Source organism: Falco punctatus (genome assembly GCF_963210335.1).
Source record: "Falco punctatus genome assembly, chromosome: 5".
NCBI lineage: Eukaryota > Metazoa > Chordata > Aves > Falconiformes > Falconidae > Falco > Falco punctatus.
This window is the reverse complement of record NC_137584.1, coordinates 39,515,499-39,532,948: the sequence shown is the minus strand read 5'-3', so window position 1 is coordinate 39,532,948 and position 17,450 is coordinate 39,515,499. Positions and strand designations below refer to the sequence as shown.

The 17,450-nt window shown below is 42.7% G+C and overlaps 1 protein-coding gene and 1 long non-coding RNA gene across 2 annotated transcripts; one reads left to right on the top strand and one right to left on the bottom strand.

Moving 5' to 3' along the window:
- Positions 1–11,092, bottom strand: MPC1 (mitochondrial pyruvate carrier 1). Its single transcript, XM_080388998.1, has 5 exons — positions 10,785–11,092; positions 5,781–5,784; positions 3,513–3,609; positions 1,776–1,908; positions 1–998 (listed from the first exon to the last, which is right to left on the bottom strand). The coding sequence occupies exons 1-5, from the start codon at positions 10,853–10,855 to the stop codon at positions 980–982; spliced, it is 324 nt and encodes a 107-aa protein (XP_080245124.1). The 5' UTR covers positions 10,856–11,092; the 3' UTR covers positions 1–979.
- A 324-nt stretch (positions 11,093–11,416) lies between these two features.
- On the top strand, positions 11,417–12,772 carry LOC308064459. Its single transcript, XR_013928390.1, has 2 exons — positions 11,417–11,533; positions 11,576–12,772. It is a non-coding gene; the product is annotated as an uncharacterized lncRNA (long non-coding RNA).
- Positions 12,773–17,450: the final 4,678 nt, after the last annotated feature.

Here is a 17,450-nt window from a genome sequence, read left to right as displayed (position 1 = left end):
TTTTCAGAAATGTTGAAGGGATTTATTGCCATTTGCAACATGTTTATTGTTCAAAACCACTGCACTGAAATAAAACCCATCACATACATTCTTTGTCATCTATATCTTTGCAGCAACGTAACTTTCAGGCAGGTCATGCAGGAAAACACTCTCCCAATGAAGTCAAAAACTACTGAAAGGCACCTTGTGTCCTTCAGATCTTAGACTCCAGACAAGTTTTTGCCTGTATAAGGATTACATACATCTAGAGCAACTCAAACAGTTGGAAAAAAATAAAAGCCATTTAGAACTTCTTAGAGAAGAGTATTAGACTTCATCGCCTTCCTTCATTCAGTGCTATGCTTTTGCTTTTCCAAGTCTTCTTTAAATAATGTGCGACATAAAAGTGTATGTTAATGAAGTCTCTTTACTGAGACAAGGCATGCAGTAAGGGAAGAGGAATAGCTGGTTACTTCCAGGCTGCCTATCTACACATTTGTTCTTGTAGAATAGCAAGCCACTGCTTAAGTTAAAAATAGAACAGGAATGAATGCACCCAAGTTAAATGGCTTTTAAGAGTATGTTAATACACAGAACATTGATACCACCTACAGTTCTGTTCACTGACCTCTGTTCATAGTGATTTGAGAAACAAGTTTTGTCAAACCATCATGGGCCACTTTTGTAGACTGTTAGATAAAAAAGTTGGTTTTCAAATATTGCTTGTTATTTGGATGACTAACTCTTTATTAAAAGGGTAGTTATTATGGACCTGTAAGGCTGCAAGACTTTAAATGCAATGGTTTACATTGCCGAATAGTACTTTTTTAAAAGGCAAGATAAAAAAAATTAGTAGAAGGATTCTTTGTGGGGTCATATTCATAGTAAGTTTTTCTGTTTTATCCCCACGTTGTAATTGTCACAGCAACTGTAGATGGCAAGTCTTCCTTGGTTGTAATTCAGGTTGAACACATTCCTTGGCTTATTTCAAGTTAGATGTTTAGTTCTTTTTCTCCATCCTGCCAAGAGAAGAACAGCTTTTGTAAGAGTGAATACTGAACTGCAATTGCTATAAAAAAAATTATCTGTACTTATAGCAGAACATTTGGCCAGTTATGTATGCAAAGGCTGGTCCACTTGCAGTTTTGCTCAGGTTTGGTTTTCCCCACCCCCCACCCCCCACCCACCCCCCCCTTTTTTTTAAGTTATAGTTCAGGAGGCTTCATTCTCCCATTGCTTCACATGGATTTCTTGGAGCAGAAGAGAGAAAAGCCATAATCCTGACTCATCAGGACTGCTTGGGGCAGTGTCTGCACTACTTGCTACACAATGAAGGACATGAGACTGCTTGCAGCCTGTTCCCCAGTCACACTCAGTTAAATTCATCCCATATATAGAACAGCCAGCTTAAAGAGGTTTTGCTTGATTTCTCTTTCAGATATACAACCCCTTCACAGTTTAATAGATGTTTCTGTCTCAGGAATTAGAGACAGACACATGTAGACTTAATACATGAAACACACCCCAAAATAGCCAGCAGATGCTGATAACCCTGCCTACATCCGTGACCATAAGGGTTTTCAGCCTTTTCTGTGTGCACCCCTCAGTTTCAGGGGAGGTGCAAAGCAAGGTATCATAGTTCAGCCTACTGACAACAAGCCTGTTAATATGTTTGCAAAATGAAGTTAAATGACTCCAGAAACCACACAGAGGTTTGCACCACAGTTAAAAGGCACTAACAGAGTACTCCAAGAGCCATCAGTTTATGACTTGCCCTTTTTAAAAGCATGACTTGCCTGTATTTGATCAGTCGTCCTCCTTGAATAAGTTGTGCAACTTCATTAGTCAAGTGGCATGCAAAAAGAAGCCAGTTCCTTGGCTGCACTTTGTAGGCAAATCTCATGAAAGTCAAGGAGTAACAACACAGTGCTGCAAAACATGATATTGTTAGTAGACTTTTAATATCTCCATTTTGTGGAGCCATAATTTTCATACTAGTAGAATATAATGACAAGCAGAACACTCCTCACAACTTTGAGTTTCCCAGTAGTCCTACAAGCATGTCTACTTGAGAAATCCATGCAGGAAAACACACCAAATTGTTCACTTTTGCTACACAATAAATTTACAGGGCTGCAGCTTTCCACAAAAACTCCTTTTCCTCAGACTTTCCTGTGATGCAACCGAAATCTTTTTCATTTATTACCTAAACTATCTCAGCCAGAGAGTAAGAGTCAATCCCAATGAGACAAGGCTTGTCCTACACAATTATTCTGACAATTTCTATGACAGAATTTTAAAAAATACTCTATTACTTAAACACAGTTCTTGCTGGGAACATTTTAAAATGGACTTTAAGAGAAGGAGCTTTCCATCCTCAGGAAATCAAGGCCATTCAGAAGCATAAAGTTTTGTTACTTGCTTTTCAGCAAGATGAGAAACAATTTTAATCTACTCTCCCACTATAACTACATTTAAATATAGGAAATTACAACTCAAAAAGTCACGAGTTTCACAAAGTTCTGAGAGTCTTAAAGAAAAGAAATAATTGGGAAATTAAGTATTCAGGGACAACAGTCTTTTTTAAAGTACAGAACCTAGAAGATTGAAAAAAAATATTGTACACATATCACCATGTATATACTTTTAAAAATTAAAAAAAGTGCCTCAACTTTGCTGAGCTGGGTAGCTGCCACCAAAATGTTGTTTACAAAACAGTTGTTATACCAGAGACTATTTAAACTGGTCTTCCATCCAGAGGAAGCTAATTAAGAGACTGAATTACGCTAAGCAGAACCTAGTGAACAGGAGGCTACAAATTTTCTTAACCTGAAGTATTTTGCTTTGGGGAAGAAGAATTACTCAGCATTAAGTTATTAACTGAGCTAAGGAAGAGACATAATGCCAAAATTATGCTAATAAATTAAACCTAGCAGATTTATGATCCTAGAGAAGAATTTGAACATAAGGACAGACATCTAGGCAAAGGCTACACATGTTCCAAAAAAGGTGGGAAAAGTATTGCTTATGCATTTAAGAAGAAATACACTTTTCTAAGAGTCACACTAGCCTCTCACAGGCAACTGTTTGCAAGGAGTTAATCTCCCTCAGCTGCTTTTTGCACCCTGCAGACCAAGCATTACCATTTCTTTGCTTTCTCAGGGTTGGCATTTGTCTTGCACTGACCACAAAGCATCATTGTTCTTTCTATAAAGAATAACATTGGGTAAAGAGATACATTCTGAACTAGTGTGTGCAGTAGTATAAGGTACCAAAAGAATGATATTTTAAGAGGGAATCTAGTGATCAAAACTGGTAAGACTTAAGATCCACCTCCCTCTCCCCCCAAAAAAAGTTACTGGAAAGCTCTCTGAAAGAGCTCTGCAATGTCTCAGCACTTCAGTTTTTAAGCGGCCTCTTGATATCTGCTTTGATCATGTGTTTGCAGGCAACTAGTAACAGATCACCGCTCAACAGACAGAATCTGTATTCTGTAGTCAGCGTACTGATGAGAAATTTGTCTTGGGTCTTACCAAATGTCATTCGGCCACTAATGATTTCTGGCGATTTCTTCATGTCATTAATAGCAGCAACAGGAAGTCCCCAGTTGGCAACTGGTCCCCAAAAGTGCTGTGAAGGAAAAGGAAAATGAAGTTACACAGAAACATAGTCCTCCTGCAGTGTTCCTATAGTTTTCCTTAGCTACACAAAGCTTCAGAGGACAGGGTCAAGGGTAAAATTCCAAGACAGGGACTACTTTTGATGCAAGAGAGAAAAACTAAACCCTCCTTTTAGCAGGATCTAGTCTTCAGGAGGGAACAAAGAACCACCCACTCTTAATCTTCTTGCAGACTGGAGAGGAACTACTCTAAGGCCATTGAAATCCAGTTTTGTGTAATTATCCCTCAGCCATCATTCAGCAGTCTGATTGGTATAGTCATATAATAACCTCGATTTATATCCCACTTCTATGCAGAGAATTAGCATTCACCTCTTTCAAATAAGGCTCCACAAAAATGTAATGAAAACACAAGGATTTGCTGAAGTGAAGAAATGAACTGTTTCGATGTTATGCTGAGTGTTAAGAAACACTCAGCCAGCATATTCTTCCAAGTGCTTACATCTTCTCTTTGAAAGAGCAGGGCCACGCAACCAAACCAAATTGTTACCTAAAGCTTCAACTACAATTGCTTGAACCACTCAGTGACTACCTAAAGCTCAGTGATTAGACAGATATGACAGTAGAGCAGTTAGCTACAGGTATGTATGTACACTGAGAGAAAAACTGAGACAAAAAACAAAGAATCAACTTTGAAAAACTGACAAGAGCTCAGTTTGATGGGTATTATCTAAAAGACTCCGAACTGAGAAAAAATAGTGTCTTAAGTCCAATTTCCACTACTGTTACAAGTAACACAGCTTCAGTAGAATTGTTTCCACAGTCATCTTCTAATGGGAAACAAACCATGCTCAAAATAACTTAGCCAGATATAGCAAGAGGTGCACCTTGTAAGAAAAAGCTTTGCAGATACCAACTATCCATTCTCCTGACACTTCCCCTAACACTGCAGATATTACAATTATTTGCAATTGTCGGAGGATATTTAAGTTTCTTGCAACATTAATTCCAAGACTTCTCTTGTAGTCTGGATACTAGCTTGTAACAGAACAGTGAGGTTAAAAGCCACACTTGCTTCCTGCAGATTTGGGTTGCAATGTAAGAAACTTAACTATAAAAAAAGTATAGAAAAAGTGAGTTTAATTTGCACACACAGTTTTGACATTTTAACCTTAGTGCAATATGCAAAACAACGTAGTATTTCAGTAAGTGTCTACAGAACATGCTTTAATCCAAACTCAGATTCATAATAAGAGTATTTTGAAGAGTGCAGTAAGTGCATTTTACTACATTCCTACAGATAGGAAAACTGACATCTGTAATGGTTAAAGTCTTTCAGGCACATCAGAGGTAACATAGCATAACTGAGAAGATTGCATGTGTACAGCTATGGTTAGATAGCTAGTGTAAAAAAATGTACCTATAGCACCACTTACAAGATACCTTGCAACAGAACACTGACAGAAAACTAAGTCAGCAGCACAGGTGTTATTTTATAGGCTTTAATGTAGCTATTTAAATAGTTTTAAAGGACAATAAGAGCACCAGAAACAAACATCTAGTCACAACCATGATTTGCACAGTAAAACAGCAAGACAACTCCTCTGTTGACCAGGGAGGCAGACTGGGAACCTTGTCACCTGAGATGGTTATCCAGTGTTAAGTGCCTCCAGGCAGGCTGCACTTTAAAGTTTCCACACACAGAAACTGAACTACACCTATACAGTTTGTCTTTGGTCTGTGTAGGAGAGCAAGTCTTCCATAACATTATGATTCACAACATAAAAAACCCTCTCCCAGTTTCAGGAGCAAACTTAAAGGCTGAAGGAAAGAGTCTGTAGTGAGAGTTATACGGTACCATTTATTGTCTGACATAAAGCTGGTTAAAAATAATTCAGGTAGTTTAGTTATGTACCTGTATTGTTGCTATATAGAAGAGTGGCTCCAGATTGATCTCATCTCCTTCGCAAGGAGTATGGAAAAAAAATGAAACCCCTTTAATTTTGTAGCAATTACTTTAGGAGACCTTAACCTCAGACTTGCATTACTAGTGCATCATTCCTGGAAGTCTGCAGCACGCTTATCAAATGCAGGCAAGGTCATAACAGTGCTCAGGCAAAAAGACTGCAAGTTACTGAAATTAGGGTGAACATGAAACTGGGAGCCCCCTCCATTTTCTTACCGTACTGTTTGAGTGGGCCATCATTATTTTCCATTCAAGAAGCACATGGAAGAAAGCAGAAAAAAAAAAGTGTTACTTTCTTTCATAATCAACAAAGAGAGAAAGGTACCACAAACAGTATAGGTAGAAATCAGGAAACTGCCCCGGCATTAACCCTGCTTAATGTAACAGTATTAAAAAAAAAAAATAATCCCATTTCCCCTCAAGAGCTGTCATTCTTACAAGTATTTGCTGCTCAAGTATCTTTTTCCTAGAAAGATAAAATCCCATTGTGGTCTGTGGAAGACATTCACCCCCCATAGACTTCAAAGCATTCAAGATCCCACCCCAACTAGTTTAAAAGGATGCCAAAAAGCCATCAAGGTTTGTCACAACAAAGCTGAACAGCTACAATTCCTCTGTGGAAGCTTTGAAGAAGTCACTTGGAATTCTTTTTATACCGACCTACACAAGTAGGTCAAACCAAACATTGCCAGAGATCATACTGTCACTAAGCTCAGGCCAAGGATGGCTGTACCAGACATGAGCTTTAACACACTTTCAGGTATCTAACATGCAACTACACTTGGGTCATGTATGGAGTTCATGTAAGTGATCGTCTAGGTACCAATTTATGTAATAACGTAATGATCTATGCACAAAAGCTTGACTACAGCATATATTCAAGATTGTTTGCTACTATAACTTTTAAAATGCCTCAGACCTTTAAACATCCTCTTTCTAACAAAGATACTGTGATATGACTCAGTTCTGAATTACTACTTATAAGAAACCTGCTAATAATATAAAGCCTATAGCTGCCCCAAGCTGCAGAACGCTTTGTAACAGTCACTTCCTTCACACTGTTTTGCATCTTCTTAGAGTAGTGTTTTACAAATAGCTGTGTTAAGGGAACAGTCAGGTCTACTTAGGAAATCACACTACATGGGCATTTCAGCAAGTCTTTGTTGTAAGCCATAGGGTGGTTCAAGATCCTTTGTTAAGGTGTCCTTGACTAGTCTAACCACTTGTTTTTTGCTTTCTTAAGTGAACTGCAGCAAGTTCATTGAAGTTTGCAAGACAAGCGCACACTTCAATTTTTTCATAAAACTTTACCTGAACAAGTTCATATCTCATGATACAATGTTTTTGTGCCAACAGAAGTCAGCCTTCATTTCTAAAGTGAAAGTTGTTTTCAGGCAAGTGAAAGCCTAAAATAGAATCTGACTGATGCTATTTTAACAGAGTAGGCAGCCCTGGCTGAGGTCTTGCAAGGTTGTCCTCACATTCACATGAGACTGGAACAGTTATTATACTCCTAGAAGAGGGCAGATCAAGGTCATATAGACTCTTCCAGAAGCAGGCATCCAGCCCCAAAGCTCTGCAGCTGCACCAAATGCACCATATCCAACAGTGAGGATACTGCAGCAAGTACATGCATGTATTCCTGAAGAAGTGACTCTGTTCCAAGACTTCGTTTCCAAGAACTCATTCAATCCCTTGACAAAGGGAACACTTAGTACTAACGTCTCCAGAACTATGAACAACAGTTGTTGGATTTACTCACTCAGTTTCTGTGTGTCTGCTTTCTAGGTTTCTAGACATCAGCTGATCAATACCTTATATTGCTACCACAATCCATCCCAAAAGGGCTATACTGGGAAAAAGATTTATTTTTCCAAAGGTTTTGCATGTATTTTCCTCATACTGGCAATGAGGATGTATTAATACATCAGAGAACATTCTGCAAATATAGATGAACTGTCAGCACTTGCTTCCCCCACACTACCATCCCCTAAGTGGAAAGGGTACCCTTCCGCAAAAGGGTTAGATTGTTCAGTTGTCAGAGCATACAAGGTGGTGACAGCAGGCACCACATCCTTCAGTTTCCAGCATAACCCAGTAGAGGACCTCTTTTTTTAAAGTCCTAATGTCCTTGTGTTTAAAGACTTACTAACGAGAACAGCAGATCAGCTAAATTTAGTTATATTACTGCCACTAACTCTTTCTAAAGTTCATTTCCACTAAAAGAAAGGTCCTGGACAGCTTAAGTCAACTTAAGTGCTCAAGCTTTACAAGGAATGAACTATCTATTTCAAAGCCATCTACATTAACAGCCACTAGGTTTGCATTACTGCTGAGTCATCAGAAAGAGATAAAGTCCCCCAGAAAATGATGATCTCCGTGCTTATTCTTTTACCAAAAAATTTTGGGACTCCTTAAGATTCGTTACTGAACTAATTTAAGCTCTGGCACCGTCCTATGGTAGAAACCTGTGCAGAGTGGCTTTTAGGTCTTCTCTCTCAAAAGGAGAGGAAAGCTCTTTTACCGGATGATTTCCAGAAGATGCTACTTTAAATCATTAGGATAAAAAGACGACTCGGTTGCCTACTATTACTGGCTTAGATAATACAACTTTAGTGACAGCTGACATTTTTAGGATCTATAGAAAAAACCCACAACTTCAAGTTCACAATACATAAGAGCTACCAAGCTTTCGTAAGCTAATCAGCTAGTTTTAAATTAACATTACTGCTTCATTTGACAAGCAGCAAAAGTCTACCTACAGTTTACATTCTTACTATGCTTACTTTAAAGCATTAAGACATGGTAAGGGTAAATTCACATGATTTACAGTCATTGTGATCCCCATTAATCACCACTTGAGAGAAGCCAGATGTAAAACTGGCAGAACAATTAATTATTAATGACAGCTTTAAAAAGCAGTTTATCTTGTTTCTTCATGCAAGATTCAAAAGCTAACCCATGATGTAACACAATTCAAATGCCAGATATATCCACCTGAGAAAAGCAGTGCGCATTCATTATTCTTGCTTTCATGTTTTCAAGTTATGAAGCTACTTATTCTGATAGATGTCTGCAGTGTTGACCACCCCAAGCCATAATAACAGCACACTCAATTCCACTGCTTTAGATAACCAGCTATTCTATTTAGAGTCAGGCAATTTAAAGCACAACACTGGTATCACAAACAGTATCTCAAGTCATCCTTTCCCACAAACAAGCTTCACATTCATAAAAGCCTTGCTTCACTGCAGTGATTAGATGCTGATTTTTAGAACAGATACCACAGTCTCAGAGCTTGGAGGAAACTCTTGCTCTGTGAGCAAGGCAAGAAGGGAATTTTCTTCAGGACAGAGTCCTGTAGTCTGGGGAAGCAAGAGCCTTCAGGAAGGAATGGAAGGAATGTAAAGAGGTAACAGCTCTAAAATATATACATTCCATTTCTCTTATGGAGAAGACGGAGTACAGTCTTTTACTGACTTATTTAAGTTTTAAACTCAACATAGCCAACAACTTAGACACTTGTCTCCTAATAAGCAAGAAACAATGCTGAAAGGCCACACCAGATGGAGCAACTGACTTGAGCCCTTCACGACACACCCAGTAACAGAAGTACAAATTACTCAGGTGTCTTTGCACATAACAAGGCAGAACTCTTACAATGGTAGAATCCTGTGGAATGCTCCTTTTTGCAATACAGATTTATTTATATAGGTCATTTCAAGACTAGAACTAGGATGAAATGCATCTGAAAAGGTTCACTTCAGCTACCTTTTCAGTCTTTGGAAACTGGCACTTCTAGTAAGTAACTGTGGCAGTATTAGGAAGCTGCTGCTCCTTCTTCCAGATTTTTATTGTTTTTTTCTAATTATGAAGCAGTTCCCTGTTTGACTGGCCATTTACATGCTTCACATGAATTTTGGTGTAATCAACTAAATGTGAACATTAAAATGCATTTAGCAAGCTTACACCGTATCATCAAAACTTTCAAAAGGAATCCACGTAGAAGCCTGCTCCGGCCTTTCTTCATTTTGTTTCAAGGATGTTCTCTTCCTTCTCATGTTTTACTCATTTTTTTGATCCACTGTTTCTGTGGAGCCTGACATTGCAACTGCCAGCCAAACTCTTCTGCATATTGAGCCTTTTTGTTACAGTCCCTCTTCCATGCAGGCTTACACCATCTCCTGCTACTTTAACCAAGACTAAGTTTCTCAGATAAACAGATGTCCTCCTACATGCTTGCTCAACATCAAACATCAGTTGCAATAGATGTAGGTAGAACAGCAAGCAACTTGCTTGCTCAACCACCTTTATTAGAAAAGCCCGTTTTTATATGTTTGGTTTTGTCAAACTGCTTGTCAGCCAAAGAAACTTCAGCCTGCTTGAGACTGTTCCTGCACAGCAGCTCAACCGGATTGAAGCAAGCACGCCCCAACTGTATCTTTAAAAGAAGTTCTTGTGATTTCAGTCCAGGATGCCATGCCCCTGGCCACAGCACAAAGCCCGCAGCGTGACACAAGCACCGAGCTGTCTGGGAGGTGACCTACGCCACACTCCCGTGAAACCGGGGCTCTAACAAGCCTCTGAAAAACAGCACCTATTAACACACACTCAGAGCTTTAAATAACCGCTCTCAGGGCCGCATCTACCACCAGGCTCGCTGCCACCCACCGCCGGGCAAAGCTCCCCGTGCCCTTGCCGCGAGCAGCGGTCAGCGCGCCCCTGCCGCCGCCTCCGCCCGGCGCCCCCCGGGGCCGCTCCGCGCCGGGAGGAGCCGCGGGGCCCCACAGCCGGGGGCAGGAGGTCACGGGGCAGCGCGGCTGCCGCGGCAGTTTCAAACCGCGTCGCTTCAAGGTCAAGGCTGGTTTCGCCGGGGTGGGGCGGGCGGGAGCCTGACAGCGCCGGCATGCGCCGCCAGCCGGGGTGAGGACGGGCGCGCCGAGGGCTGCACCGGCGCCGCGACGGCACGGCGGGCCCCGCGGCCCCGCGGCCCCCCTCCGCACGGCTCCTCCCTCGCCCGACGGGCGCCCGCTCCCTCCCGGACCCCCCGCCGGCGAGGGCGAGCTCGGCAGAGGTTAAACGGCGCCGCCCGGCCGCTGCCGCCTCAGGCTCCCCAAGGCTGCGGGGAAGCGGCGCCGGTCCCGTCTCACCGCCAGAGCGGCGGCCGCCCGGAGCAGAGGCGGGCGCGGCGGCAAGCGCCGACCCCCGTCCCGCGCTCACCTCATCAGGTAGTCCCTGAACTCCTTGCTGCGCACATAGTCCACGGCCTTTCGGCCCAGCGCCCCCGCCATGGCGGCCCTCGGCGGCAAGGAGCGCCCAGCCCACCCGCCTCGCGCACTGCCACCACCGGCACCGGTGACAACTCCCCCGCGCCGCCGCCCGGCGCCCGCTTTACGGCAGCGCCCGCGCCACCGCCCCCTCCGTCACCACGGCGCTGCCGGCGCCTATTGGCCTCGGCGGCCCCGCCTCTCTCCGCCTGGGCTCCGAGCCCGGGGAGATGGCGAGGGGGAGGCCGGGTGCCGTAAAGCAACGCGGCGGGAGGAGGGGGGAAGGCGTCTCAAGCGCGACGAGGAGGGTCGCCGTCGGCGGAGCTGCCGGCATTCCTCTGCAGCCCGTAGGGGAGAGCCGCGAGGCGGCTTTCCGAGCCACTATTGGCTGCAGGGCGGCGGCTGGTGGCTTCCCATTGGCCGCCGAGGGGCGCACCCCGCCCTCGCGGCGTCTCGCTCCGCCTCCTCAGCCCTTCAGTGGCGCGTGTCAGGGGCGCTGAGGGAGTCGGGGGCCTGGGGGGGGGGGGGGCGCGCCCGCCGCGCCGAGGTGCGGGGTGCCTGGCGCGTCCGCTCGGAGGTGGGTGGGGGCGGGGGCGGTCCAGCGCCGCTGAGGGCCGGTGCCGGGTGGCCTGATCCGGCAGGTGCATCCGTGAGGGGAGGAGCGGGACGCGCCCGCGGCAGGCCCCGTCGGGCGGGCGGCAGGCCCCGTCGGGCGGGCGGCAGGCCCCGTCGGGCGGGCGGCAGGCCTGCCGTGCCCGCATCGCCCTTGGCCGTTACCCGCAGCCGGCGGGAGGCGGGTGGGCGAGTCCCGGCTTCCCTCCGACAAACGGCTCCCCGTCCCTGCCATGGCTGAGCTGACAGAGGACACGAAGCCATACGATATGCAATGCAGGACAGAAATCTGAGGGACCGGAATTGCTTCAGTGATCTTTTTCATAGGGTAGTCCCGAGGGGATTTAAAGAGCCCAATTGTGGACTTGGAATATTTGGAGCTTTTGAAGTACAGGGTTATGACAGCACTGCAACACTTCAGCCTTTCCCTCTGCACCTGGACTGGGCCAAGGTGCCGTCTCTCTCACCAGCACTTTCTGTTTCATACCTGAGCAGAGTTACATGCTTAGAAGGGAAGATAAACTCTAACCCTGCTAATACCATCTCCATAAAATTTGGGCCATACAAACAAATACCTATATGTGAATTACATCTTTTATCTTTGCTGAGTGCACTAGAGATAGTGAAAATGGATGTTTATCTCCTGCTTTCCAAAGAATTGCAGCCTCAGTTTTTACAGTCTGGAACTGGAGAGAGAGTGCAGCCTGGGGCATACCTGTGCTCTGCAAGAAGCCCTGGAGGCCATGGGTGCTGCTTTGTTTCCTTAAAAAAAACCACAAGAGCGTAAGAGCTATGCACCCTTCTCCTGCTGCTTGCTTGCTTGGAGAGCAACAGGTTTGAGGCAAAGCATAGTGTTTCCTCTCCTTTTTCTGTATCTGCAGCATATGATAGGACACCCCACAACCACCCCGGCTTTGCTGTGTGGGAAAAAGAGTTTTAATCCTCTTGGTATACTGCATTACAAGAAGGCTTAACATATTAATTTCTGTGGACTCCTCATGTAAAAGCAGAAATGTGAATCTGAACGAGATCTCAAAGAATCATTTGTTTTAGCTGATTTGACTCGTGATGATGGAAGATGTATGGAAGTCAGTTCTATATGTTCAAACAAGAATTTCCTGTATCAGGATTCCATCTATCCTATATAGCCAGGCTCAGTCATTGATGTTAGAGCTACAATTTACCTAAAAATGTAGCCTTGTTCTCTTTTACTGAAAATTTGTCATTTTTTTTCTTAACTCTGCGTATGGAGAAAAAAAAAAGTCTGTCTGCATTAGAAGGCATCGTTGTTTAGTCTTTCTGGAGTAAACAAGTTCTTTCAGCCTTTTCTCACAGGCTGTGCCTTTTAAATCTCAACCTTTTCCTTACTCCATTTTTGTTTACAGCTTTCTTAAGGCATAGCCCCAACAAGGGTCAAAGCCTTCACCAGCAGTGAAGTACCCTTTACTAATTTTGAGAGTATCCTGCTTTGTTTTCAAAGTGGTTAATGAAAGAATCATTAACTACAAATGTGCCCAGAAGAAACCAGTCCCACATGACAGGCTCTACCAGTTACACAACAAAAGCAGCTAACAAGGATCTAAAGTTTGCTTTTGCTGCAGTTCTGTATGCATTTATAGTAGTTTTATTTGCATACTATTTTTTAGGTTTCTTGTAGGAGTATCACAAGCTGTATAAAAGACTCCCTCAATTTATCACATTCACAGCTTCCTTTTTACCCCCTTAGCCTGTTCACCAGAGAAATTGGATTGGATTTGACATCAGTTGCTCTTGACAGGTCCATGTTAGGTGTACTTTTAAGCATGTTGTTCCCTGAGTGAACATTAACTGACTGTTTAATAAATTATTCTAGCATTTTTTTTAAAATCAAAATTAGGCCATTTGACTTACAGTTTCCTGGGTTCTTGTTAACCCTTTCTGTTCAGACACATGCTCTTCTCCAGCGTTGGACTGCCCTGTCCTCTTCATGAGCCCAAGGATAATCATTGGTGATCTCAAATTGCTTCTGCTAGGGCCTCGTGGACCTTCAGAGCAAGTTTCTTTAGGCCATGCCACACACTTTTTCTAAAATATATTTCACCTGTTCTTCTCCTGGTCTGAAGCATGCATCTATCTAATTTTTCATGCTGAATTTAGACCTATTTGAGTTGTTATTATTACCATACTTCTGCCTTTACCTGTTATGAGCTCCTTCTGCATTATTTAGTGACTGCAGTTTCCTTTATTTTAATTTTTAATGCTTTTATCAAACTTTTTAGTTGTCTTTTTTGTCTGATGATAGTTGAAACTGATTCCATACCTTAACCTTTCTGATTCTGTTATCTGCAAGCTGACATCATTCCTTTATTTTCATCTATTCATATGTTCTTTTGTCTGTGTACTGTATGTTCGCTTTTGATTTTTAGGTCATTAAATGCTTGTGAATAAGCCAAGCCATGTATGTCTCAAGATTGCTCCTACATTTCTTCTAATGAGAACAGGAAATTGTAGCTGGTTTGTTTTTCAGACAGATCCTCTGCAATCTTTTATCCCTTAGATTATCTTCACAAAAACACTACCTGCCATTTCCTGGAATTTCTTCCTGGAATTCCCATTGCTTTCATTTGTTTCTCATTAGCCTTGTACTTCTGACCTCTGTGAGGAGATGCTTCTGAAGCTTATTAGGCTGACCTGTTATTCTCCTTGTTTTCCCTCAGCCTTTGGCCAGGTCACTACTTTTTTAACTCAGCTATTGACTTTACTGACCGTCTTTAATCACTAGATTAGCAAGCTGGTGTCTTGAATTCCCTTCCTTGTTTTTAGCAGATAGACTCTAGGGTTGTCCAGCAGTTACTCTACATGGGACACGCTCTGATAACAGAAGTTTTATGTAGATAGCATTTCTGCATCTCATCATCCCTTGCTGCCAGCACACAGCTGCACTCTCCTGATCTGCTGCCTGCAGCTGAGGGAATGGAGGAGAGCATCCCTGGCTCCTTCATCGTTGGTTCCAAAAATCTTCAGTGCTGGTGGTTTTGCTCACAAGGACGCCAGAGCTGTGTGAGCCTTAGTAATTTTTTGCAGTATCTTGGAATTTGTATCTGTGAGGAGGTGAGCTGCTGGATGATGGGTCTGTTTAGCAGATGAATACTGTGTCTTCCTTGGAAGAGAGTCTCCATATCCCACATTCCTCATCTCTGTGTGCAGGGGTGGCAGGGGCAAGCCTCCCAGCTGTGGTGGATGTATGGCCTTTTCTTCTCTTCATCTCAGAACTGCAGCTCAAGAACCAGCAATTCTAGACCTCATCAAATGCAGATTCAGCTGCTGAGTAAAACAGCCTGCAATTTTTCTCCTTTTGGGGCATCTCTTTCTTCCTCTTGACATGTCTTTGTAGGCACATGCATGGTGGCATGTCCCTGTCAGGGTGAGAGGAATGTACTATCTGTCTGGCAATAAAACCAGTGAAGAAAATAGTGTTTTGGACATCGCAGAACAATCTACTGAGGCTATGCAGTAGTTACGGTACTGGCATAAGACATGAAGTCAGTCCTAGAGGATGTACCTGCTATAACTGTTAACAAACATCTGCAGGGGAGAATGATGATGCCTTTTCCCAGCTGTGAAAGGAATTGCAGGGAAACATTATTTAAATGTTGCATGACAGACAAGGGAACTACAATTAAACAAGCTGTTCAAGAAACTGACTTCAGGACTGAAGTAGCTATTATTTCCCTGCTGTGGTACTCCCAAAGTTGCAGAAAAATATGGAGAAATACGTATTGCTCAGACAGTCTTCCTAGACCTTGTAATGAAATACCTGTTCATTACAGTGGACACAAATCCTATGGTATGTAGATGAGAAGGTTGACTAGAGCCATTGACTGACATTTAATCAGCCTGCAATATCAAATGGAGCCAAGCAAGAGCACAGGTTGATGTGATACTTGCATTTATCTTTTGTGTCTTTGACTACAAGGTACGTTATCCCTGTGTGCTGGCAGGAGTGCTTGAAGAGTTGTAGATTGAATGCCCGAGAATGCTAACTCGGGAGGCTGCCTTATGCATCTCTGCAAAAATCTCTGCAAATGCGTGGTCAGCCCTGACATGTTTGCAGAGACATCCTAGCAGAAATATGAATTTAGTATTAGTCTAAAGAAAACTAAAATAAATACGTAACAACTAAATCACTTTAGAAGGAGCTATACCTCACTTTTGAAAACATTTCCTGAAATGCAGAAATTGTTTTCTCAGTGCTGAAAACCACAGAAGCTAGCAGGTAACAGTTTTCACACTGACCGTGGAGTTGGCACACTATCACACAAGATCAGCATATATAATTTGCAAGTTTAATAGTTTCTATGTAAAACCTGATCAATTAGGATAAATTATTACATTATGGAACTAGAGGCATTTAATCATCTGCAGTTTTCAGTAGGTTCTGGAGTAGGATAAAACATCAAAACCCCCTCATTTGATTCCAGCTGAGGACCTGCAAATAAGACAATGTTGTAATATTAATAAGACTGCAAGAAAAAGACAGACCCTCCTCTATTAATGGCCAAAGGAACACTATGATGTAGGAATTATAATGAACAAAGTAAAGAACTGAAAAATAAAATAGATGCAAAATGGATCTGGAAAAAGCAGCTACTGTGATTAACAATCGTTGTAGGCAAGCCAAGCAACAGCTGTGCATAAGGAACTGAAGCAAGGGGTGCTACCTAAAACAAAGAAAAAAAGGAAGTATTTTGTGAGCATAGAAGACAAGCCTTCCAGGCAATTGTTGTAATTGCTGCTTTTCCCTGCCTTACATGCAAAAAGACCTGTCTGTCGTGATTGGATTATGGTTTGGTGGGTCTGAACACTTGAAGCTTTTATTAGCGTAGTTATTCCTGTTATTCTAAACTTACATACATAGGAAATCACACAGCTCTGGCCCTAAAACAGTCTATATCATAGGCACATATAAAACAGCTTACCCTGTGCTGTGAAAGGCATATGACGTCCAGAGTTGTGTACAGACAAGGAGAAACAAGTACAACGCTCCGGCAGAGCAGTGGTTGAGTTTGCAGCTAGGCTGCACAAGTGCTTTTTCTCCATGCCCGAGAAGCAGCTTGGATTAGACGGAGGCCACTGCTCAAGGGTGGGAGCAGCAACCACCCGGCTGCTGGTCTGACAGCTTCAAACCCTGTTCAAGGGGTGGGGGAAAAAAAAACCAAAACCAACCCAAACCAATGTCTTCCCCTACTTAAACTTACAGTACAACTGTTCTTATGGGCAAGTTTTCTCCTAGGATTTTTTTTTTTGCTAAAAGCCAAATAGCTGTAGATAAAGGATGCACCCTGCACGAGTAGCACTTCATGTGTGTGGTGCAGCAGAGCCTCAGGGCAACTGGATGATGTGGCTTTTCTGTGATGAGGCTGCTCTGAGTCTTTAATTAGTCACACATGATAAAATAGGCAGCTAAAATTGCAGCTGAAATTACTTAAGCCACCTTCATGCCGCAATACCTGTAGTGGTGATGACTGAATGCATCTGTTTTTACCATCATGAAGACTAAATTAGTTTTAATTGTTTTAAGATCTTTTACTGAGCTGAAGCTCATCTCTATTTATTTAATTATGTTTCAAATGAGATAATTTTAGGTTTTATTTCAAAACATAAAACTATATTGCTAGGGCTGTTTAGTAAATCAGTTTTTACAACATGGGGAAAGAATCCAGTTAATGGGTTTATTCACAAGTTGCTTATGCTCCTGCTTAGTAATGTAGATACAGGTGCTGGGCTACAAGGATATAGTGGTTACTATTTAAAAATGGACCTTTATAACAGTAATTGTTTTTTAACTTATAAAATTCTCTTAAGTAAAGAAATTAGGACAATAAATGGTCATTTTCTAAAAACCATGCCCCTCACATCCATGTAAGAAGAAACCCAAAACTGCTGTTTCTAGCATTGAACCACTGTACTGCTGGTATCCTTGAAGCAATTGTGGATGATTATTTAGTGTTTGGGAAGGAAGAGGTGA